Source organism: Sinohyriopsis cumingii, chromosome 17 (assembly GCF_028554795.1).
Source record: "Sinohyriopsis cumingii isolate HCF-2022 chromosome 17, ASM2855479v2, whole genome shotgun sequence".
In the NCBI taxonomy this organism is placed as follows: domain Eukaryota; kingdom Metazoa; phylum Mollusca; class Bivalvia; order Unionida; family Unionidae; genus Sinohyriopsis; species Sinohyriopsis cumingii.
The window spans coordinates 88872529-88898656 of NC_142977.1; the positions used below are offsets into that span (position 1 = coordinate 88872529).

At 36.3% G+C, this 26128-nt stretch overlaps 1 protein-coding gene across 1 annotated transcript; it reads left to right on the top strand.

Moving 5' to 3' along the window:
* Positions 1 to 6807: 6807 nt before the first annotated feature.
* LOC149779388 (uncharacterized) lies at positions 6808 to 7395 on the top strand. The gene has a single exon (XM_089938426.1). The coding sequence runs from the start codon at positions 6808 to 6810 to the stop codon at positions 7393 to 7395; it is 588 nt and encodes a 195-aa protein (XP_089794552.1).
* Positions 7396 to 26128: the final 18733 nt, after the last annotated feature.

Here is a 26128-nt window from a genome sequence, read left to right on the forward strand (position 1 = left end):
TTTTTTACTTGAGAAACCGAAGAACTAAAACGTCATCGTACAGTCTAGTATTCTATTTTTCCGACTTTTCTGAGATCTTACATTACGTTTAAATGTAAACAGTTTTATTTCAAATCCAGTGAACTTCTTCTTCCCCATTTGCACTCATCCAATAACAATGAATGGCATATTTACTCAAAAGATCAGTATGGGAATATTAGCTTTCTCTTACAATGTGTCTTGCTTCTGCCTTGATTTCCCACATAATTTTCCTACAGAGCAGTTCTAAGTGCTGTAATTTCTGTAAATAGACAGTTTGAGGAGATCTTGAGAATATGCAAAGCCCTTACCAAAGGTCACTATGTATGTATGTAGGTAGGTAGGTAGGTAGGTAGGTATTATAACATTAAATGATCATGGTTGTGTATTATTCGATGTGTAAATTTTACCTAATCACTCACAAAGTTAACATAATGTCCTTTTGTCCTTCGGACTTTATGTTAACTTTGTGAGTGATTAGGTAAAATTTACACATCGATAAGTACCCAACCATGATCATTTAATCCTTATAATTAAAATTTAATCCTTTATTTTGTCAAATCAGCTTATTCCATCAACAATGCATTCAAATTTAAGTAGCGCGTACTTCCTTTTATTCGCCGCTTCACATCGCCTCATAATACATAACCTGTACAGAATCACACGAACATATTGACTACTGTCACAGTTAGGAAGAAACTTTATACTTTACATCTTAGACAATGGCTACCGATGGTTTCAACACATTTATTTCATTTACAACATTCTTGTTCAGTTTTAGTCAGTCCCATCTGCTACGTCAGATGACCACGACCTTAGATAATAGCTAATACGGAATGAAAAAGTGTGCTAGATCAAATTTCCAATCAAACCTTATATCATATTGGATTTTATCAATGAACGACATGGAAATATGAACAAGATGATGCTATCCCTTATGATATCCCTTACTAACATAAAGGTAACAATTAAATAAAATGTATAAATTAATAACATTTTATATCATTCTCAACAGCGTTAATACTTGTGAAGACCCCGTTCAGTGATCTAATATCAAATGAAATGTAACTACTGTAAAGGTTAAGTTTATTAGGCAACTTCATGCTTTACATCTTAGGCAATGGTTACCCATGGTGTCAGCACTTTTTCATATAAAAAATAACATTCTATTTTTTAAATTTTAGTATGTCCGATACACGAGTACCATTTTATATCTTTTTTTTTATCAGCGTTAATACTTAACATGACCCTTTCAGTTGTCTGTGTGAAATTAAATGTGCAGTTGTTAAATGTAGAGTTACTCGCAAAACCGGCCATATTTTGAGTGATGGCGTGCTGGAAGGAATTAATGACTACACATCCAAAATAATTTAAATTAACAAAACAATCACCTTTATGGATTATTATATATATTTTTCAATGGTGTTAAGTCACATTGGTGGAGATGCTAGTTTTGCCATTTAAAAGCTTTATTCGGTCTTTGAATAATGGTCTCATAAATATTGGTTTTTATTTTTGTGTAGGTGGTCATATTCACCATAGCACCAACACCCACACACGTTTTTTAAATAAGCAAACAAAAATAAAATATAAATAAATATACAAAAATTACCATTGAAAACGCCAATGCCCCATTTTGTGTTTCGTTCAGTAGTCTGAGTATTGATTTATTTCAACAGCTTTTAAGTCCTACTCAGATAATTTCTCGAATCTCGGTTTATATCCCTCAGCGGCTTCAAAATTTACTGCCCCAGTTCCCATGCTATTATTGTTGTTGAGCATGGCTAGGGTGACTAGGGTCATGGGGTGTTGTGTGAGGGAATTTATCAATTTCTGTTACTCTGTTTCATTTTCAGCGGTTGTAACATCCATTGCATTATCGTCAAATGCATCTTCATCTGCTTCAATCGCTGCTATTATTTCTTTTGACTCCATATCATCTAGTTGTTCAAATATTTTTTGTTGCAAAATCACCGTAATCGGCCATTTTGCGCGACTATCTAGCAGACGAACGCCAAATTGTAAACTATGCATTTCATTCATGGAATATGTGAAAAAGTGTAAAAAAGGGTATAATTTATATTTATTTGCTTAATACAAAATTTAAAAGATGAAACAGTCGTTTTACAAAGACGTGTCTGCAATTTATATTGCAAACAGTATAAAAATCGAATGTAGTCTCAGAATTTATCGATGTGTAACATTAATTCCAGATCAGTATCAAGCGACCGTTTACAATCAATCGTATTGCAAAAAATCCGTTTCATTTATAAAAATTGGAAGTGTGTGTGTGTGTGTATGTATGTATGTATATATATATATATATATATATATATATATATATATATATATATATATATATATATATATTGACCTTTGGCAAGGGCTTTGCATTTTCTTAATATCATGTTGCTTAATCTCCTCATACTGTCTATTTACAGAAATTACAGCACTATATCTATATATAATTGAAATAAAACTATATAGACCTAAACTTGATAATAAACTTAAAGACCTAATAATGTTTCCTACCTTAAATATTCTCAGCATGTTTTTTTATGTTTTCTAATTTCATGGTGTTTGTTTTTTGTAATCATATCATTATATGTTTTTTTATCTTATAGTTGTTGTCTAATGTAAAGCGCTTAGAGCTTCTAACGATTAGGCACTATACAAAGTCATTATTATTATTATTATTATTATTATATAGAAATAAACTTAAATTCTGCCATGGTTTCTCCTTATTAATTGTTTTGTTTTATCTGAGAGTCTTTCGTAAGTGAAGGGGAAAAGATAATTTTACATTAACTTTGCTTTTTATGCCACCAGCTGTTTATATATAGAAACGTGTTGACAATCGTCATCTCCATGCTTCGTGTCTTCTGAGGTTAAATAGGAGGAATAAATGAGAGCGGAAACAGTTTGACGTTCGAGTGATGCCGAATAATATAGTGATTCATGCTTAAGGACTGACGATACTAATTCAGTCCCACAGTAGACATAAGCAAACACCATGATATTAAACATTCAATAACTTAAATTGTTTGAGTGCTCATGATCAAACTTATATTTATCAGTATAGATGAAACCTGGATGTCATCTTCTGTGTTGAGGAAAGGATATGAGCCGTGGCATTTTCTGGACCTGCATGTGTTTGAAGTCAGGTGCTAATTTTAGTAATGAGTGTTCCAAACTCAAGACTAGTAAAGGACTGAAATTCCATCAATAAAACAATGTCTCTATTTTTTTCCCACTTACAACTAGGATAAGCTCACAAAAGATTCTTTTTCCTGACACATAACTTACATCATTAACCAATCCTGGTCAGCTAAACCCATATATACTCTATTTTATGTTCACGCATTTCCAGGCTGGTTCCCATTTTTCCATACCATTAGCACCGTGTGTCCTTAATTACATATAAGCGGTACATTTTCTGCATTGCTCCCATTTTGAAAGTGAAATACGTAATTGACATCAGGTTTCCTGACCTTTTTCTTCCTGTTGCAGAGTAAACAACACTTTTACCGGAAGGTTTTGAAAATCAGTTTAATTTTTATTTTATTTCTAGGATTTATGTATCTGTAGGTTTGATGAATTTTCAAAAACAGATTCATATTTTGTTTATATTTACATAACCGATTACCAGTAACATGGAAGCAAATGAGTTGTATCAAGTAGTTATGATTTGCTTATGGGTTTCCCCATTTTACCAACTTGGCATAATGAATTATGTAGTTACATTAATAGATGAGGCAGACTCAATGAGCTGACTATATCGAGTAGTTATTTTTCACGAAATTTTATTAGGAGAACCACCTATTTTATACCATTTGATATCAGTCTAATACTGTTTGCAGATCAACACAGCTTTATAGTATTTATTCATCCTAATTTGGCCAAGTACTGTAATTAAACTTATCACTGAATCTTCAGTCTTTTCAAAAACCCACCCCAGTCACAAAATTTACAATGCAAAATCTCATTTCAGGAAAGTGTGTATTTCCATGGTTTCGATGCGGGTTTTGCATTTCATTTAAACCGTCATCGCCGTCCCCACTAATACATACGTCCTGGTACAAATTGTTGAATTAGCTACCATTTTTGAAAAATAATGAGCCATTCATTCAGCTTTTATTGTTGTCTGAAGTAAAGATAGACACTATTCTAATGTTATAATGTCTTAAAAAGGATTGTTATGTAGGCATTTTTCATTTTCTTATCAAACAATGGCTCGTATTTAAAAAAAAAGATAAAAAAGAACGTAATATTAGTTAAAATCTCCGATAATATCACAATTCAGCATCTCTGTTTTATTATACATTCTTGTTTTGTTATAATTTTATCTTTGTAGTAAAACAATCGGTGTCCTTAAGTACATCTAGAACTTGGTCTTCGGATAAACACACAAACACACAGACACACATACCAAAACAAAATTTCCGTCCGAAATTTCTATTTTACGTTAACCCCACCTTCTCCCACAAACTTCACTCCCTTCAAACTTGGAAATGTATTTCAACTGACATACAGACTTAAAACGATTAATTTCTGCGAGCAATACTGTGAAATTCGCTTATCTGCGAGACACTTATTCGGAAAATATCCCAAGAGCACGTATACTTGACACGCGCACGAACTAGAATAAGGGCTTACAATAGTCTAATAAGGGCTGACAATAAGGGCTGCCAATAGTCTAATCTGACGTCTTTTACACTATAAAAGAGCCTGCTTTTAGGGCGAATTAAAAATAACTAAATACTTGCAGATAGGTCTTAATTAATAATAGTTAAATAATTGCATGTGGTGTTCGGGCTGATCTGGGAGGGGTAGTACGGGGGGGGGGGGCACGTCGTGCTCCTTCGGAAGTAGATCGTCCACCTTTGGTTCCCACCAGGCGCTCAGCTCCACACCTTTGGCTTTATTATGGTTAATGGAAGGTGTGCTTGGCAAGCACGGTGTAGGCAAGATGTACAACAATGGTCAGCTCAGCAGAAAATTTGACCTCATCACAAACTCAATTTTAAGAATGGCGAACAAACACAAGACCATCTGTAGCATCACAGATCTCGCCAATGGCACTTAATCACTATGTAATAGTCCGCCAGCGCGATGCACAGGATGTCCTCATCACTAAGGCCTTGCAATGAGCGGAATGCTGGACAGACCAAATACTTGTCTGAATTACCCTAAAGCTGTGCATTGCCACCACATCACCCAAGGCATCCTGAGCTTAAGCCCTCAGCCTTCTACATCGTCAAACTTCAGCAGCCTTCCACCCAGCTCTATTTCCAGAAGAGTCTAGATGACAAGCTGTCCACCAATGGACCTGTACATGGAAATGCCTCCGAGTAATGGAATAAACTCAGCTATGGAGACTCTGGGCCCCAAGAAGCGAACCCATCAAGACTGGTTCGACGAGAACAGCAGTGACATTGAAGATCTGCCTGCCAGAAAAAAAAAGCATTCATGGACTGGCAGAATGACCCAGACTCTATCCCCCAAAAAGACCGCTTCAAAGCTGATGCACAGACAGAAATCCGCAAGATGCATGACCAGTGGTGGGAGAGGAAAGCCGATGAAGTGCAACGCTATGCCGACACTAAAAAATCCAAAGAGTTCTACAACTGCATAAAGTCAATCTTCGGCTCTTCAAAGTCTGACCCTTGCTTGCTGAAGATGGCAGTACACTAATAAAGGACAAGGCTGGCATTAAGGACAGATGGAAAGAACACTTTATTCAGCTCCTAAACTGCCCTCATCGGTCAGCCAATCTGTTCTTGACCAAATACCCCAACAGCCACAACACGACCAACTGGATGTTCCGCCAACGATAGAGGAATTGAGGACGGCCATTAAACAAACGAACTGTGGCAGGGCGCCTGGAAAGGATGGCATCCCAGCGGAGGTGTACAATGCTCTCAGTGAACAGTCTCTGGAGGCATTCTACGATGTGCTAATCAGAGGAGATGACAGATGACCTCTGCAACGCATCAGTTGTGACCCTCTATAAGAATAAAAGCACACATGCAGACTGCAGTAACTACAGAGGCATCTCCTTGCTCTCCGTAGCTGGCAAAATACTTGCTCGCATCATGCTCAACAGGCTTATTGAGGCAGTGTCAGAAGATAACCTCCCCGAGCCTCGTTGTGGTTTTCGCCCAGACCACAGCACCGTTGACATGATCATCGTAGTGAGACAAAGCCATGACAGAACATGAATCTGTATGCCGTTTTCGTTGAACTGACAAAGGATTTCTATACAGTCAACAGAGACGCACTGTGGGTAGTCTTCAAGAAGCTTCGTTGTCCTCAGAAGTTTACCAACCTCATCCGGCTCTTTCACGATGACATTACTGGAAAGTATCTCTCAGACGGTGAACCCTCTGAGAAATTCCCCATATATAACGGTGTCAAACAGGTCTATGTACTCGCTCCAGTACTCTTCAACATCTTCTTTACACATATACTGCTTCATGCTATCCGTGACCTTGACCTTGGTATCTACATTAGATATCGCCTGGATGGATCAGTGTTTGATCTACGTCTTCTATCAACAAAACCAAGGCGCTAGAAAGACTCATCACTGAAGCACTCTTTGCAGATGACTGTGCCCTCACGGCCTATGAAGAGACTCACCTACAGGTAAACGTGGACAGGTTCCCTGATGCCTCCAATCTATTTGGACTCACATCTAGAATAGGAAAGACATAATTCCTCTTCCAACCTGCCCCAAACAATGTCCCTTCACAACCCTGCATCACCATTGGCGACACGCAGCTGAAGAATATGGACAGTTTCAAATACCTAGACAGCACAATATCCAGTGATGACTCTTTGGACAAAGCGATCACTGCGAGGATCCAAAAAGCTAGTCAAGCACTCGGACGTCTCCGAACCAAGGTCTTGCAGCACAAGGACATACGCCTGTCAACAAAGATGAAGGTGCACAATGCAGTAGTCCTCACGGCTCTCTTGTATGGCTGTGAAAATTGGACTGTCTACCGAAGGCATATCAGTCAGTTGGAACAATTCCACCAGCGCTCCCTGAGATCCATCATGCAGATCAAGTGGCAGGACGGAATCCCCAACCAGGAACTATTTGATAGAACCAATATAGCAATCATCGAAGCCAAACTAATCCAGGCCCAGTTTCGCTGGACTGTCCAAGTCATCCGCATGGATCAAAACAGAATGCCAAATCAGCTGTTCCTTGGCGAGCTAGCCCAGGACAAACGAAACCGAGGCCGGATTGCAAGAGGTACAAAGACAATCTCAAGATGCACATCGAATGGGCAGACCTTCAACCCCACCAGATCGAGCTCGCTGCATCAGAAAAAGTCACTGGCTAGCCCTGACCAGAGAAGCCAGTTCTAACTTCGAGGCTGACCGCAACCAGCGTCTTGCTGCAACTCGCGAGATACGTCACAGAGCTGTGTCCCAGCCACCCCCATACACCGGTGTCCCATGCCCCACCATGACTCCGGAGCCACATGCGCGTCCACCTCGGTCCGAGAGACTACCAAGAGGAAGAAATACTTGCATGTAAGTCTTTTAAGAAAGACTATGCTAAAGTGCTTACGTTTTAATTATAATCTAGTTTCTTTCTTTGTTTTTGTTTTAATAAATAAAAATTAACTATGCCGACAAAACAGTTTTCTATGTTCCAGATTCATTTAATTTATTTTTAATTGAGAAAACTCATTTACTTACATGTATTTAAGTAGCCATGACTGTTAGTTATCTTCATGCACGTGTCAAAAATCAGCACGACCGTTAGCGTCGTAGGATTGAACTCTCCTTGCATGATAAATATGAATCGGTGCCGAAATCTACACTGAAGAAAGTACAGAAAAAAACGACATAGGAACAGCTAATGTTTCAAATATTTGAAAGAAGATGGAATTCTAAAAGAATTAATTTGAAGGAAAAAAATAATGATGCAAGCAAGCCTCGATTCAACAATACCTGCAAAACTAGCCAACCGAATGATCCTGTGTGGCAATTGTTTAGCCAAGCCAAGATCAAAATATTCCAATCCCAGGGCATAACATATATAATTTCTGTCTGTCTGTCTGTCTCTATATATAGAGCGCGAGAGACAGATATACAGACACACACATACATACATGCATGCATGCATGCATACATGTATACATACATACATATACATACATGCATACATACATACATACATACACACATGCATACATACATGCATGCATGCATGCATGCATCCATCCATCCATCCATCCATACATACATACATCTTGTGACCCTTGTGGATGTTTTGCCTCCTTGATAAAACACTGATTTCTATTGTTTGATTGATATAGATTTCAGAGGTTTATCTTACACGAATAAACAGGCAATCGGACATCTCCACTTTTCAAAACCAATACCGATCTTAAAACGTAGACGCAAAAAGTATACCTCAGCTACATGTAGTGTGACCCGAATTAGTTTCGGCACTAATTTGTACAAGTATATAGCTTTCTGCGTTCACATTTTCATCCTAAAAAGTCAGTTTTTTTTCCTAGAATTCACCTATTGTCTGTGCATATTTGTGATGATAAAGTTGTTAATCACATCCACGAAAACTCACCCATGAGTTATCTGTAAAAAATATCCTAATTTCTAGGCATTCTTGTGAGAACAATTTATTGTGATTGTCACCTCCTGTGTACCGGAAGTCGTCCTCGTCCTTAACTATGGGCCGAGGTTTGGGGTTTTTACAATGCCACTGATGTTGAAAAAGCTCATTTGTCATTTTGTAAATATATTACTGATACATTTAAGACTACTCCCCAAAATATCTTATATTACGAATTATGAAGAATTAGTATGCAGAGTATAAGACGTAAACGTATTTTGAAATATTGACTCAGAATTCTAAAAATTCCAGAAAACAGATATCCGAAACAATGTTAAAATTTACAGTTAAGATGGAGGACAATTGTGATGGCTGGGATAACAATGTTAAAAAACTTTTATATACATTTGGATTTGGCAATGTTTGGTGTACGCAGGGCGTAAATGGTGAAAATACGTTTCTTAGATTGTTCAGCCTGAGATGTGAAGATATTTCTAGGCAAAGGTTGCAGTATGAGATTAGGAAGACTGCCTTTCTATATAGATCGTCGGGAGCAGAATTCGCTAGTCAAAGATATAAAGAACCCTTAGTATATCGCGATGTTTGTTATATAATCACTATGCTATGAGTGGGGAACTTGCCAATCAAAGGTAACACAAGAAAATATGAAAGCATATGTTATGAAGAAATATTGTGTCAAATATGTAACGTTCATATATAAAATGAATTCCATATGTTTTACTACTTGTCCGATATAAAGAGAATTAAAAAGAAAATTCTGATGATTAATTTAGCAATGTTTACTATAAAAGCTATAAAGATTACTGAAACCGTCTTATCATCGACTCCTGCTATAAAACACTCTAAATTAATATCACAAAACTTGTTCAATGCAGGCTTCAGGGTTCTCATTTAATTAGTTTGTGGTTTTACTCTGTATTATATACTTGTATCTGACCCAATTCGAAAAGTGCAATAATTTTGCATATAATACTTCCAATACATACGACGTTCTTTTATTACGCACTAAAATATCATTTTGTATGGCATAATGCATGAATATGTATCATGAGCCGTTGGCCTGTATCATTATTGTTATTATTATTATTATTATTATTATTATTACTGTTGTTTATGTCGTTGTTTTAGAAATTGATTTTTGTATCATTAAAAATTGTTAACTATGTCATTAGTAAATACAGTAAAACAAACTAACCCTTTCAAATTCGATCGTAAAAGTCCCACACCTCTCGAAAAAATCCCGTGATTGTAACTAACACTGAAAATGTTTTCCCCGTGTTAGAGCACAAGCAACTTCAACATTTAAATGTCATTATATTACAGAACCCTTAGTAGATAGTGATAGATAGACTCAAGGACCTGGACTCTTAAAAATACTGTAAGTTTAGATACCCTTTTTCTTTTTGCCACGCACTTTGAAAAGTGATTAAGCTATCATACGCTAACTTAAATTAGGCGGTGTGTGTGTGTGTGTGTGTGTGTGTGTGTGTGTGTGTGTGTTTGTGTGTGTGTGTGTGTGTGGGAATCCAGCGGGGTGCGTAAGTCATTTTGTAAACGGGATATTTTGTACCCAGCATTTGTACATATCCTTTTTGTATTTTCCATTAGCATTTCAGATGACATTATTTGAATTTAGTAGAAGGGAATTATTATGTTTATAATTCTGTGTTAATATTATTAAATATGAAAAATGTTTTAAAAAATATAATTACTGAAAGAACAATAAAACAATAAAATATATAACAAGTCTAAAATGGATCTTAAGAAAACATTTTGTGTACATAAGTATTATAGTGAATTGAATCATATGAATAGGTTTATAAATAGTGTTGCCAAAGAGATGAACGAGTGGAACAGAACAGCCTTATGTATAGGTTGTTAGACAGCAAGAAACGTTTTTATAAAGCGATCAGTCAGATTAATTACTGCTTTTTTATACTGATTCAAAGTTAATTTGCTTTATTAATTTTCTCTAGGTACAGTATTGTGTAATTTAAGTAATGGTACTGGATCACCATACTATTATCTGTTTGTTAGAAACAGAATCTATTTTTAAATATGAAGTAGTGATTCATGATCTCACCGAGGCCAACTGCTAAACAGCTTTATTTCATCTTTATCCTTATCATGAATTGTGATCATTGATGAAACAAAAATAGTGTATACACAGACCTTAGAATTTGAAGTCATTAGTTTTTAAATTATATATTGATTAAACACTTCACTGATGTCATCCACTACAGGTGACGACTAGAGATTTGACTAGTAACTGTGTCTTCAGTCACGACTAGTTTGAAAGGACTAATTTGATAAAAGTTTATTTTAAGCGCTCATTAAAATTACACATAAATTATTGCACATATGGTACTGTCAATATTGCAAATAGCTGATATGTTTCACATACATGGTACTGTCAATGTTGCAAATAGCTGACATGTTTCACATACATGGTACTGTCAATGCTGCAAATAGCTGACATGTTTCACATATATAATACTATATTATCTATATCTATATTTTTGTAACTCCTGGTACACGATATTTTGTCTGATGATTGTAATTTTTAATTCATGACTATAAATTGTAGTGATTACATATAGCTGGATTTTGGCGAACTTGCATAGAATCTATTTTAAGATTTTAAAGAACGTAAATGTGTATAGCATCTATAAATAAATGCTCACGTACCCGTTGAGTCACTGCCTAGCAGAGGTCTCTATCATCCACCATGTTTGATTTCTTTTTGGTTAAGTGTCAATGAGTTTGTTATTGTATTTACACTTTTCGGTGCATACACGATTAAAATCCAGTTTCTACATTTCTTGTATTTAGCTCAGTGTTCAAGATTATTGGTTTGCTTGCGGGATCTAATTAATCTCCAGATAGCTATAATTAACTAAGTGGAGTCTTTTGGTCTATTTGTAAGAAATGACGAAGACATAGCAATTACATGAGTGTCAAGAAGTACGTTATTGATGTCATTACTATTATGAGTAAAAAGTGCATCCTAATCGGATTCAGTCAGCTTTTGGCGTACAAGGTCATACCCTGCATCATACAAGGTCATACAGTGTATCATACAAGGTCATACACTGTATCATCATACTTATACAGGAGTCTCCTGAAGGAACAAGACGAAATCATTTATAGAATAAGTAAAGTAAACACAGCACAGTGACAACGAATATTATCAGGGTTAAAATTATCCACTACACCAATAAAGAGAATCAGGTTTGGGTTATTCCATAATAAAATCCAACAGGTTGTAGATTTTTCAAATAAATGCCTTTGTTCGTCTATCGAATGACAAAGATACACTCAACCGTCAAAATTCTTTTAGCTTTTCATGGTCAAAAACAAACAAAAACAAAAAATGTTAAACTGACTGGTTATAATAATGTCTTTGATATTTGTGTCCGCAGCTCTCTCTCTCGAGTGAAATTTTGTTGAGATTCCACGATATATATATATATATATATATATATATATATATATATATATATATATATATATATATATATATATATATATATATAAACAAAAACAACATATATATTTGAAATTGAAATCGAATATATTAGCCGTTATTAGCAAAAATTATTAAATCCAGTTTCTTGAGGATAGGACTATCTGATTTTGGTGATAATGAAGATGTTGCTGGCGATGATAATCATCGTTTATAGTAAGGACTGTTTGATTATTTTTCGTTTGATTTAATAAAAGACAGCGGGGCCCTGGTTGGTTTAATCACTCCCATCTCACCTTTGTCAACGTGGGTTCTTGTCTTGAGCTCGGTCAATGTGGGTATAAGAGAAAGCCTGCCAGTAGCTTCCGGTGGGTCGGTGGTTCTTACCTGATTTTCCCGAATTCTTCCCACACCACTTACTCTGCCCACCATGTCGATAATACAAAACAGCTAATTAAAACACAGATTTTACTACCATAAAGAGTGGAAATGTTGACATCGCCACATGCAAATACGCAGAAAAAATTATACATGCCGATTAAAAGGTATGAAAAAGAACTTAGTCTACTGGTTTAGATTTTTAGCAGCTTAATTTATCTCTTTACTAACATCGGTATATTGTATACCATACTGGATGGAATATCTCTATATATCTGCAATTTCTGACCTTGACATATCGTATATAAAAGTGTATTTTTTTCCCGTAGGTTTTAAAGAAATTTAATTAAAATTAATGACTTAATGCATCGCTTGTTTATATTTTTCGGAATAATTAAGAAAGCAAAATGTTTCATGCACATATTATTGTTAACGTATTTATTTGTTTTACAGAATGTTTATAAATATGACCTTAAATAGAGAAGGACAAGTTATGCGGTATATATTGTTTCATGAGAACGATGCTGCCGTACAGAGAATATTTAAAGAGAAACATCAGCTCCACAAGGTTTGTTTAGAAGACGGCACATCATCTGTCACAGTCACTAATGGAGTCAGGTAATGCTGCGTTCTGATTCCAGCTATCAAGTATGATGTTCTTTGCTTACATATGCTTTCAGTGAATGTGACGCTAGGACCGACATCAGCCACCAAAAAGACGGCAATCTTTTCAGTCTACGGAATCATAGACGAATACTAGGTTACAGGAAGTGACTTGTGTACGATTTCCTATTTGCTGACGACTGTTTCCCTGAATCCAAAACATGAGTCTGTTCCTGAATTGCGTATATTTATTGTTTACATATTATTTGGAATATAATGTACTCGAGTTTCGTTTCTGCGTACTGGGCGTGGTTTATCTATAATCATGCATTATTTCGATGTAGCGAGTTCGTTCAACCCATGCTGCACAAAAAAAGTGCTTACGATGGGAAAACCAAATTGTTTCATTCTAATATTTATTCTGTATTTTAGGTAGTTCCGACTTGTGTCATATAATGCAATTGTATTCGCATAAATGTTCCATGTGCTAAGGGACAAGAGAATGTTACTTCATGTTCTGTAAAAAGTTAAAAAAAACCCCAAACAAACAAACAATGAAGCATTAAAATATTCATGACTTCGGCTTTTTCGACTCGGAAATAGACTATAGAAGCCGTATATGTAACTACGTCGATCAGTGTGAAACGGCTGTTTGCGTGACACTTAACCACAGGCACTAATCGTTTAAGCCCGTAAATGTTTTGCAATTAATGTTTAGCGTTATTGTTGTTAATAAATGTTCGAGTGATGATGGGCGCTTTTGCACTTTGTGTTCGGTATGTTCGCAGCGACCGCTCAAAATAGAGCAATTTATTTGTCACTTTTGAGGTAGAATGGGTATATTTTGCATCGGTATTTTACATTGGAAACACGATCATTCATACATAGGCATGTGAGAAAACGCGGTTATTAAACCAATTTACACAAGGGATTGTTCAGGTATAATGTGGGATTCTAAAGTTTGATTTGTAGAATTTTATATATAGAGTTAGAAAAATAGAACGTTTACTGTATTTTTCAAAACCAATGCTTTTGTATCATCAATGTCTATATAACGTAGCTTTATTATGTATGGCATCCCCGTAAACGTAAAACTCTCTGCTATAACCACGTTCAAGTCAGGATACAGCGAGAGCTGTAGCTGCGACCAGAACACAGGAGGATATATATATATATATATATATATATATATATATATATATATATATATATATATATATATATATATATATATATATATATATATATGGTAGCCTTTTCGCTGGACCGAAGCAGCAGTAAGTCAGCAGCCCTTTTTAGGATTCATATTGCTCACCTCCGTAGCAATAGGAAGGGATAGAAAAGGGCTCAGTAAACATTGCCTACTTCACCTAAACCAACTCAGCAAAGTGTTTGAGTCGGCAATGCGTTCTTCTAGAGTAGCCGAAGTCAAGAAGAGCGAAATTAATATGGTGCTTGGTTTGACATCAAATCACAGCTGGTATGCAAGCTCGTAAATCTTCCAAGCGCGTGAATTATAGAGTAATGCCAGTGAGACTGCCACTATCTGGAAAAAGAGATGAAACTATCGTTAGCGTCACCACCATTACCAGCCCAAAGAAGCTCAAGAATAAATTCTATAACGGTAACCATCTGAGTACTTCTGTGTGAGTTGATGCAGGAAAGTATATCAATTCTTAGGTTTGGAAAACCCCAGAAATTGCAAACGATTCAATAGTGTAAATGTCTCTGAATATCAAATTCTAATAAGTTAGAATTGCATTTGGTTACATACACTGTGTACTTTATTATCTGGAGTATATAGAACTCTGAAATCGTATATAAAGACTCAATTTTTCATTAATGTAAAATCGTTTGATGTTTTACAATTGGAAATATTGTACCAACAGCAAAACTATGGTATGGTACTCGCATTGAAATGGACATATTACCGTTATTACCAATAGGATTGGGAAAATATATGTCTGTTTTCGGTTGTCGTTTTATTGTAATTATAAGCTAGTCGTGTAGAGCAGATTATTCACTTATGAATATTTTGATTACTTACCCAATACTTTCAGTATTCCGTTTCTCACTTTGTTTCGAATCTTTTGTCCCTGTCCTGTACGTTCCAATTTATCTGCCTGATTGTATTCGTTACATGCTCATTAGCTATCAAATTAAAGTTTAGTATGATGAGTTGTGGTTTTGTTTCCATTATACTTACCTATTAAACACTTTTGATAGCTTTTACCTGTTCATAGTTTCTGAGGTAAAGGACTTGTTCTTATTTTCAGTATGTTTCCTTTCTACCGGTTTTCTTCAGTTTGTCTTAATTTTTTACGTATCAATAATAACAAAAATTATTATATAGTCGTTTTTTCTTCGTTAACTTTACATTGCCAGAATCATGCAGTATTGTACGATACTGAGCACCTTGATATTGCACGAACGTGCACGACACGTATGCCTTAAAACAGTATAGTGCATTATGAACTAATTTATAAACAAACCGTGTACACTCACGTAGTAGAAGTTTTAGGTTTTAGTTTATTAAATTAGTTTGTCTTCGGACTAAAGCAGCTGTTTCGTCTATTTGAAAGGAGTGTAGATGATAAAATTAGCGATGTAGACGAATTCACCGAGTCAGAAACGAAACTATGAAGCAAACAAACGCATGAACGAAATATTCGCAATGTCAACAACAAATGTGAGAGACGCAGTAATTGAAAATGCCGTTGTGATAATTGAAACGGTTATTTAGGAGAATATTCTTATCTTTTCCTCTCTGCGGTCTTTAAAAACATAGCCTATAAAAACATATTGAGGCCAAGGGCTATCGCACGTCTATCAGAGACCCGCCATTTTACAAGTCTGTCAAAATATTAAATTTGAGAATAGAAAAAAAAAATTCATTTGAAATTTTTGGTAGGAAACTAACAGCCTCATAGCCAATAATCCAAAACGACGAAATAGTATTATTTTCGCCGGCTAAATGGATTGTCACACAACAACTACTTTTAAATTTTTCACGTTTAACTATTTTGATACAGTGTTAGAGGACACACACATATGATACATGTCATAGCTGGGGTCACTCCAACAGCGAAATGCAAGTGACAGAGCATAAACATGTGTTCTTTAGCTTGTAATAAGTACATGCAGCTTCAATGTCCTCAAAATGTACATTCTATGTTCTTCAAGTCCGACCGACATGTCCTGCAAATCCTGATATACACCGAAACTGTCCTGGAATTTCGAGTACATTTCTAGCTGGAAACTATTCTCCTTACTGCACTGATATGACCCTTGATAATCAGAAAGCAGAATTAAGTTGGATCTACATAGAAACAAAATCCATGCGCATTCATTCACAACATGACACTAACTTTCAATTTGTAAGTAAACCAAAACGACAATTTCTTTTTTAAACTAAGTTCAAAGATCGCCGAGCTGTGTTATGTGCGCTTTAGTATTGTTATTGTGTAATGATGAATGTACGTTTGTGTATTTAATTTGGAATATAGCATACATTCAGTTACTTTGTTTTTTAAGTGGATTTCTTATTATTGAACCTTAGGTAGAATAGGAAAATGAATATATAATTAAAAGGCTATGCATTTGTATGGGAAAATACGATCTCCTTTTCTCGAATTGATACTTCGTTCCCACGTGTCGTTGATATTTTCACATACAAATGCAGTGACCTATAATTAAAATCCCATCTTGTATCAAATACTTTACTGATTTGTTTGAAACATCATTTTGTCCTCAGTTGTTTGTTTTGTTTCGTTTTCTGTTTAAAGTCTTTCTGCTATTACTCTCTAAATTACTGTGAACGTCATCCAAGTTGTCTAACAAGATAGATTCTACTTCAGCCTTTCATTTTTGTGAATATATAATTTAAGGTTTTGTACCAGATTTTGTAATCTGTATTTTTATTTGTTTTACAAAGGAACACAAATTATGAAAAACTAGAATTCGTTCAACATAGAAATTTAAAAAGCCATAACTGAGTAAGATTAATGCAGCTATTATTGTACATACTCATCGATTACAAAGAATTCAATATACATTTACTATCGTTGATTTCAACATTATATTTTTATTCTCTTGACCCTGTAAAATTAATGGCTTTCAATGTTATAAAAAACAAAGCACTCCGTGTTGATAGAGCTAAACCAAACTTAAAGGACCAAACTCTAGCCAAGAGTCTGATACCGTATGTTGTCATCTTTAAATTGTATCCGTAATTTATTTAAGTCACCAGTTATATTTACTTATCAAAGGTGGTAGTGTTACAATAATAATATCTGACACTGTGTTGTAATTTAAGCCTATCTCCCGTTGTTAATATTCCATTCAGTAAGATGGCGACTTGAATTTTAGTACTAAAATAAATGTCAGTTATTATTTGTGCCGACAGTCTGAGACCTCTAGTTATGAGAATCTATCAGAATTATGAAGTCTCCAGACCTATAGCTATGAGAAACTGTCAGACCTATCAGGTGAGTACCATTTGTTCAATAGTTACAACGATTTTGTGGATGCAAGATTTCTGTAGTGTTTTTGCCCGTAGCGGGCAAAAGCTGGTCCAGTGAGAAAGTTGCAATTGACATTTCGATGTCGTATGTCGAGAAATCCAGTATGACGTGTTGGATCAAATTGGATGTCCTTAAAGTTCCATTTTCGAGATCGAGATTTTATATTTTATATTTTCAGTCACACAGCGGTGGTTGAAATTTCAATATAGTATATTGAGAATCCCTAAGTCACACGTTGTATGCAATGTTTGTGATGACAGTTCCATTTCATATGACGAGTATTTAGATTTCATCTGTTGAATTTCACAGCAACGAGAAGCAGCCTCCTTGGTTAAAAATAACACAGTCCGTTCACGGAGCGACCGCATGCCAAGAAATTCATTAATAATTCTCGACCTGTGAATGGTAACTTTTAAACTGCAAATGCACGCAATGTAATGGCACCTCACAATTGAATGCACGAATGATGTATCTTAACATTCGAGATTATTTTGAATTGTTAAATTGGACATTCTCAAATGTTACTTTTAACACCAACACATCATTTCACCAGATAAAAATACCAATTCTGACAAGCACAATAAAATGTCCAATCACCGGTGTGACATTGGACAGATACAATCTGAAAAGTCAACATACGAAATGGAACTTTCAGCACAATCAGTGTGATTCATTATGTTAAATTGAAACTCGACATACGACATTAAAACTTTAACAACCGCCCTGTAATTCAGAAGATACAGTCTAAAAACTCGACATTGGACAACGAATTTTCAACCAGCGCTGTGTAATTCAACAGAAGAAATCAAAATACTTAACATGTGAAACGCAACTTTCAACATAAACTCTTTGAACCAATACGTAAATTAAGAATTCTCGACGTATGACATTGAAATTTCAACCACCGCCGTGTAATTCAAACAACACAATCTAAGACCTCGACATAGAAAATATACCTTTCAACCACTACTGTGTAATTCAACATATACAATCTAAAAGCTCGATCTTGAAAATAGAACTTTAAGGACAAACAGTTATGATACAACACTTGAAATTGTATTTCTGGACATATGATACTAAAATTTAAACGGCAACATTCTGATTGGACCAGTATTTGTCCGCTACGGCGCCTCACATTTATACATTAAAATGTGTAGATGTGCTTCGTTTGTTTGTTGAATTAACGTCGTATATCGCTTATTGGCTTGCACAACTCGTTTGCGTGTTACCATGCCACCAGAGCAAGCCACATAAAGCAGGGCCGTCCTGAATGCCCCAAACCGTCTCCTTCTGACCAAGGCTGTGACCGTTCACACAAGCTGCAGAATTACATTTGTTTCAGGGGCTCCGAGTGGCCGAGTGGTTTAAAGCCCAACAACAACATTTATTTCAAACATGTGAGAGTCACACTGGAGTACTGAGTTGTGAATGTTCCTACTTGGTAATAATTATTATTTTTAGTGTACTATGCGTACTTGTGTTTTCCGAAAGAATCGGTTTAGTTTACAGTAGTGGTTGATTTTTGTGCGTTTTCCTACCCTGACTTTGTAAACGAACTAATCAGTCTTTTCAGGTCACAAAATGTTTTAGTCTTAAAAACGGCTTTCTTGGGTTAGAATAAAGTGTGTGGTGTATGGGGGTTGAATTTATTTTTATTGTTTTTTTGGGGTGGTGGTGGTGGTGGTAGATATGTGGGTGTTATGCTGTAATCAAGTTATATATGTGTATATACTGTGTGTGCTATTCTTGCTGTATGCTATATATTAGTGTTTCTTTTGTTGGGGTGGAGTGAGGGGTGTTCAGGTTTGGGTGTTGATGTTATTTATTGGGGATGGCAAATTCTTTTCTTTATGTTTAAGAAGGGGCGATTATTTTAATTGTTTGGTTTGGCAATATCTTTTGTTTTCCTCCCTTTCCTATTTGGCTGCTTCTTTCCATGCTCTTCTGATTACTGCATATTTGTATTGTCCTTCTCTTCTGTATTACTGTATCTTTGTATTGTCCTTCTCTTCTGCATTACTGCATTTTTGTATTGCCCTTCTCTTCTGCATTACTGCATTTTTGTATTTTCCTTCTCTTCTTTAGTTATGCATTTCGATTGTTTCTCCTGATCTTTTTGAATTCTGTTAATTATGTTGCCCATTTCCCTTGTCCTGCTGTGATATTTCTAGTTCTGTTCCTGGTCTTCTTTATTTCTGCTAATTTTCCTCTTCTCCTTCGTCCTGCGGCTATGTTGCCTTCTTTTCCAGATTATTCTTTTTTACTGTTTCTTGTTTCCCATATGTTTCCTTTTCCTTTGGTGTTGCTATTTGTAATCTTCTTGTGTCCTTATATTATTCATCACTGCTCTTTCTATTCTTCCTCTTGGTCCCTTGTTCCTGTGTTCCGGTTGCCAAAGTACTCCTTGCCTGATTTATCATTTGGTTATTGATTTCGCTTTTTTTTTGGTCCATAGTTTGACATGCTTTGGTTATTACGCTAGCTAAGCTTGAATTATCTGGGAGGCTGATATCTTTTGTCATCCCTAGCCTTAGTTTAATAATTTCTAATGTGATCCTACAATTGATGTTATTATTGTGTTACTATTATGTGTATTTGTCGCTTAGTGTTGTCTGTCCCCAGCTACTGTTCTTTTTTGAGTTTTTGCTGTAACATTGTTCGACCACTCAGATTATTTGTTTTGTCGTAACTTGGGGGGGGGGGTAACTGGTTCAATAGTTTTTGAATTACTATTAAGTATGGGTTTTTGATTTAGCGCTTTTTGTTCCCAGCGACTGTTGTAGTTTAGGTCGTTGCTATGCAGATGTGTCTTTCGACCACACTTACCGGTTTTCGTTGTGGCTAGGATTTATTATTAGTGTTACTATATATATTGTTTATATTTTATATTTGCCCCGTTTATCCAACATTATAGATAAACTCCATAATGTTAGTGTATATCCTCCCAAGACTTTTGTTTTTGGCTTCAATTAAATCCGCGTATGTGCTGTGTTACCCTATGTGTGTCTGCTTCCTTTGTAGCTCTGCCCTTTCTTGATCATAATGTTGGCAGTATTTTAGCAGGTGTTCAAGTGTTTCCGGAGTTGTGTAGTAGGGGCGGTTTGTATTTATGGTTCTCTTTAAATATTTTCCTGCACATCCTGCCAGTACGGTTCTACCTTTCCTTATCCTATTTATTATGGTTGCATCAGATGGATTTTTGAAGGTTGAGTACTTTATGTTCTTCATTGCTTTCTCTTCTCTTCTATGCAATTGTCTAAATGTGGTCGACTTGTCCCACTGGTCTTGCCATTAAGGCCGGAGCATAATTTCTTTTCATGTTAGTTATAGTGGGGGTTTCTCCTATTATTATTTGAAAATCGTCTGTTAGTGTGCTGTTGAGTACACCAAAGCACACCGTAACGCTTTTGATTAGATTATATCCATTTTCTGGAGTAATGAGGCACTCGTTGATCCATAGACTGGACAGCCGTATTAAGGTTAGATCCTAATTGGAGTCCTGTAGAGAGTCAAAAGAGTCCTTTGGTCAGCTCCCCAGTTGGTGCCTCTGAGGTTGCTGAGCGAGTTGAGTCCTTTGGTCAGCTCCCCAGTTGGTGCCTCTGAGGTTGCTGAGCGAGTTGAGTCCTTTGGTCAGCTCCCCAGTTGGTGCCTCTGAGGTTGCTGAGCGAGTTGATATATATGTTGCCCTATTCAATGAGTTGTTTGATGTGGTTAGCCCACTTGAGCTCGTCATGGAGAATCATACCCAAATTGTACAGGTTTTAGGGATGTTTTGGTGGAGGTGGGAGGCTTCTGCCTTCTGGCTTAAACACTTGTTTTTGTGGTGCCAGTTTAGATCCTATCTAATTTAGCCCTTTTTTGTAGATGTCTGGTTACTTCTCCCCATGTCGATTTGCCCCGCTTTCCATGTGCCGCAACCATCAGCGAATTGTGTTATGTCGAGCTGATTTGGGTAAATGTTTTTTCATCATGAAATTAAAAAGTGTTGAGCTAATTTCACTCCCATGTGGTGTGCCGTTATCCAGATTGTATTTTTCAAGAGTTATCTTATCCAATGCGGACTTGCATTTTCCTATCAATTAGAAAGTTGGCTGTCCTTTTATATAATATTGCCAGTTATTCGTTTTAAACTTTATATATCAACCCTTTGGTCCACATTGGTTCGTATGCCTTCTCCAAGTCTAGGAAGATGGCAGTAACATTCCTTCCTTGTTGTTTCTTTGTCAAAACGTTAGTTTAATAGTGGAGTCCAATCTAATGAGTTCGTCAGTAGTGCTTCGTTTTTTATCTGATCGGTTCTTCGTGTTGGCTCTCGAGTCTCTGGCTTTCTAGATGGTCTTGAAGTCGGTTATTAATCATATTTTCCATTATTTTACATACATGGTCAGTTCGAGATATTGGCTTATAATATCTCATATTGTTTGTTTGTTTTCTTGGTTTAGGGATTGACATGCCTACGGCATACTTCCATCTTTTGGGGACTTTGTTTCTTGTTTCCCATGTTTTGTTTAAGAGTGCAATTATGACTTTTACTAGCTGGGGGAGTTTTTTTTTGGCCGTTAGGGCCTTGGCCATTTCGGCAGTGGTAAAAGGTAAGTTCAGGACGCCACTGTTCTCCCCAGCCTTTATTAAGATTATTATAGTTTGTTTCTTCGAAACATTTTTATGTTCTCTAAATTAATCATTCAGGTTGTTGTCGCTACTCGTGCTAGCAAAGATATGTCTAAATGGTTCTGCTTTACTTTTATTGTCAAGTCCAGGGATATTTAGGACATTTGATTCGCTTTACTTTATCGTCAAGTCCAGGGATATTTGGGACTACTGATTTGCTTTACTTTTATTGTCAAGTCCAGGGATATTTGGGACTATTGATTTGCTTCTACCTCTCATTTTTAAATTCTTTGCCATACTGAAATTTGTTTAGTGTCTTTTTTCCCTCTCTAATGGCCGTTTGGTATTCGCTATTCCACCAAAATACTATGGGTTTATGGATTAACCGTTTTGTTCTGAGTATTGTAGCTTGAGCTAGTATGTTTATGGTTTCTGTTATGTTATTATAAAAAATGTCGACGTCCTGCTTGGAGGAAGTGATATAATACTTTGGGGCGTTCGGAGTTGTATGTTATATTATGGGGAAGTGGTCTCTCCCTAGCTAGCCCCTGCTGTCCAGTTATTCTTGCAACTTTTGGTGTGCATAATGAAAGTTGATAGCCGATGCTTATCCGTTATGCCCTCTAACCTGGTTTTGGGATCTATTATTTAGTAACACCAAGTTATACTTTCTTGCCCATATTTCTATAATCCTGCCTCTAACATCAGCATTACTGCCTCTTCGTAGTTCATTGTAGGCGTTAAAGTCTCAGCAGATATAGCCTATACACCAAATTCTTTTGTCAGCTTATTAATATCTTCTAGTGTGAAGTTACGTTGCTGGTATGTTTCATATAAACTGACTATCATTGGTTGGTTGTTTTTTTATTGTAGGATTTGTATAGCTTGTATTGCCAAGTGATGTGGTGGTTTTATTTCTGGAATAACGTTGTTTTCTGAGGTGACCCCATCTTTTGTATAAATCTCCCTTACTGTAGCTCCCAGTAATCTATGTTTAAGCTATCTATTATTGTATACTATTTCAGCCGTGATGTTGGATGAGTCGTTCAACTGGATTTCCTGAATGTGTATGACATCCATTTGATTGAAAGTCACTGATAAACTTAATGTTAAGTTGGCCGGCGTGGGCTCTTAGTCCGCGCGCGTTCCATTGCAAACTTGTTACTTTTTTGTTTATACCTGTAACCTATTGTCTGTTATTTTAGTTAGTTATTTCAAAGTAGTTATTGTCCCCTTTTATTTTAATTTATTTCTGGTTTGATTACTGGTTCTTTTTTATTTTGAGCTTATCGTGCTTATAATGTAAACGTTCAGTTATCATTAATCCGGCTGCAAATGAGTCTTTTATTACCCTGTCGCATGACGGACTGCTTGGTCTGCGCTCTCCCAAGCAGTTAGCACAGCGCTAGTTTATATTGTTGCAGCGTATAGATTTTTCCTGTAGATAGTGCTTGCATAGTTATCTCCTCCTCGACAATATGTGTCGACAATAGTTTCGGCCATTAGGACACAGAACACAATTAATTCTACTATATGTTCTCTACATTTGTTTCTCAGTACTGACCTTTCCACCGTGTGACAATCAATACAAATCATATGTTAATCTAAAATATCTTCAAAGATGACTTCACGGTGAAGTTCTCGTCAAAGGTTGACCTGCTCTTTTTTGAGATGCTGGACTGTCAACATAGCAGCATGTAAACAGAACACAGATTTCACTTCCGGATCATCACCAAGGCCTTATTACTCACTGTGCACTGTCGCCGAAATACACACAGACAACAACACCCTGAGCTCATATTCTCAAGAATAAACAATTACCTTTAAATCCCTACCAAAAGAGCATGAATAAAACCTTTCTATCACCACCAAAATGAGAGAGAGAGAGGGAGAAATGTTCTAAAAATAGACTAGAACTACATTCGTGGGTACTAAACTGGAAGTATTAATTGTGACCCGATTCCTGACAGGGTTAGACAATTTCACTTCCATGGACAAAACTTCCATCCGTGATCAAATCAATGTCTCTTAAATACTGCTGCAAAGTTTTAAGGAATTTCATCCATGAATAGGACAGTTACAGGCTTTTAGCTGACACCACTGTAACACAAGCACAAGCCAATCCAAAGTTTAATTGTGATTTTGCTAATCAAGATAAACACTTCAAATAAACTGTAATTAGTTTTTAGTTCTAACACCAATCTGGAAATTACTAGAAATTAAACTTGACTGTTTAACTTTCTTAGAAAATTCAATTTTAAAAAATGATACATATTTTGATATGAAAATTTAAATTTAACTTAAATTTTAATGAAAATTTAAAACCTGAAGTTGACAAATTTTGTTCTATGGCAAGGTTTCTCCATTCCTTTGTCATAAACATCCATGGTTTTCCTTATCAGGTGTGAAGGAATTAAACCAGAGCTTGTCAGTGAAAGGTAACACCTGAAATCTGGTAGCATATAAATACACAAGATAGGTCTAACCAAGTACATGACATCATTTCCACCCATGAAGGGGCGGAGTCTTCAGATGTTAGGCTTCCAGTAGTATTGAAGATTTGGTGAAGTTTTCTGAAACCAAGCTAGCATGCCTTCTCCTAGTTATATAAGTGAGAGAGAGAGAGAGAGAGGATAATTCTTGTATTTTACATGCAGTTATTGTAACTGAAACCATGAAATGGTACAAGAAGAGGAAGACAACTTGTTTTTTAAACCTGGACATATTCCACATAACAAAGGAGTCACATATCTGACTGATGATACTCTACCAAGTTCAAGTGCTGCATCTGTTCCAGTGACCAGAAGAACTGATGCAGACAAGTTCTCTCTCATAGCAGTAACAAAGCCGACAAATGGGGGGTCTCAAGTCAGTTCAGGCACCAGACTGTAATGGCACACCTGGGTCTTCAAAAATTTTACGACCATCATCCAAAGAAAAATGGACCTGAAAGAGACAAATTTGAATGAGCACGATGGGACACGTATGATCTGTATGAAAAAAATGTTGAAATGTGGAATGATATCATTCATCGCCATGGTAATCAAGTCAACATATGTGGCAGACCAGAGTTCCAAATTGCTAATGAAATAAAATGGGGACTTGCTTGGAAGCATACTATGATGTGTACAAACTGCAGCTTTAAGTCACCAGAGTATAAGTTGTATGAGGAGATAAAAACAAATAAACCTGGCCCAAATCCTGCTGCTGTAAATATGATGTTTCAAGCTGGACTACAAAATACACTAATGGGAAACACCAGGGCTAGATACTTGCTTGCAGCCACTGACATCCGCCACCTAGCAGAACATCTGTGCAAAGGGCCTCCAACCTTGTAGGCAAAGCAACTGTGGAGCTCAATGAAATGGACATGACAGACAAGCTGAAACTAGTCAGACAAGTTAATGTTATGCGTGGTGTTCAGCATCCTGAGCAAATAAATGTTGCTTTTAATGCAAGATACAATGGCATTAGCTTTGGAGATGAAAAGAAACCTGGTCAAAGTTCATCACAAACTGTTGGAATTGCCTGCAAAACTGTTACAGAGAATCAATACATTGTGGGGACTACAGTAGAAAACAAGCTGTGTTGGACTGGAGAATGGCTGAAGGGGAAAGGTTTTGATGTGCAATGTCCAGGACGCCATGTTGACTGCACAGCAAATCTGTCACCAGTTGCACCACATTCAGAGTATGAAATGGCAAGAGAAATGGGAAACAAGTTTGTGCTGCAAGAGATTCTCATTAGACATGCAACAACAGATGGAAATGCACAGGCTGCTGCTGGCTTCCAAAATGCTTACACCATTCTGCATCCAATGTGGAACGTAGAAAGACTGTCGGATCCCATCCATTTCGGTCGTTTACAGTTCAAACGGTGCAATTCTGCAATATTTAGTGAAGACATGTTTCCAGA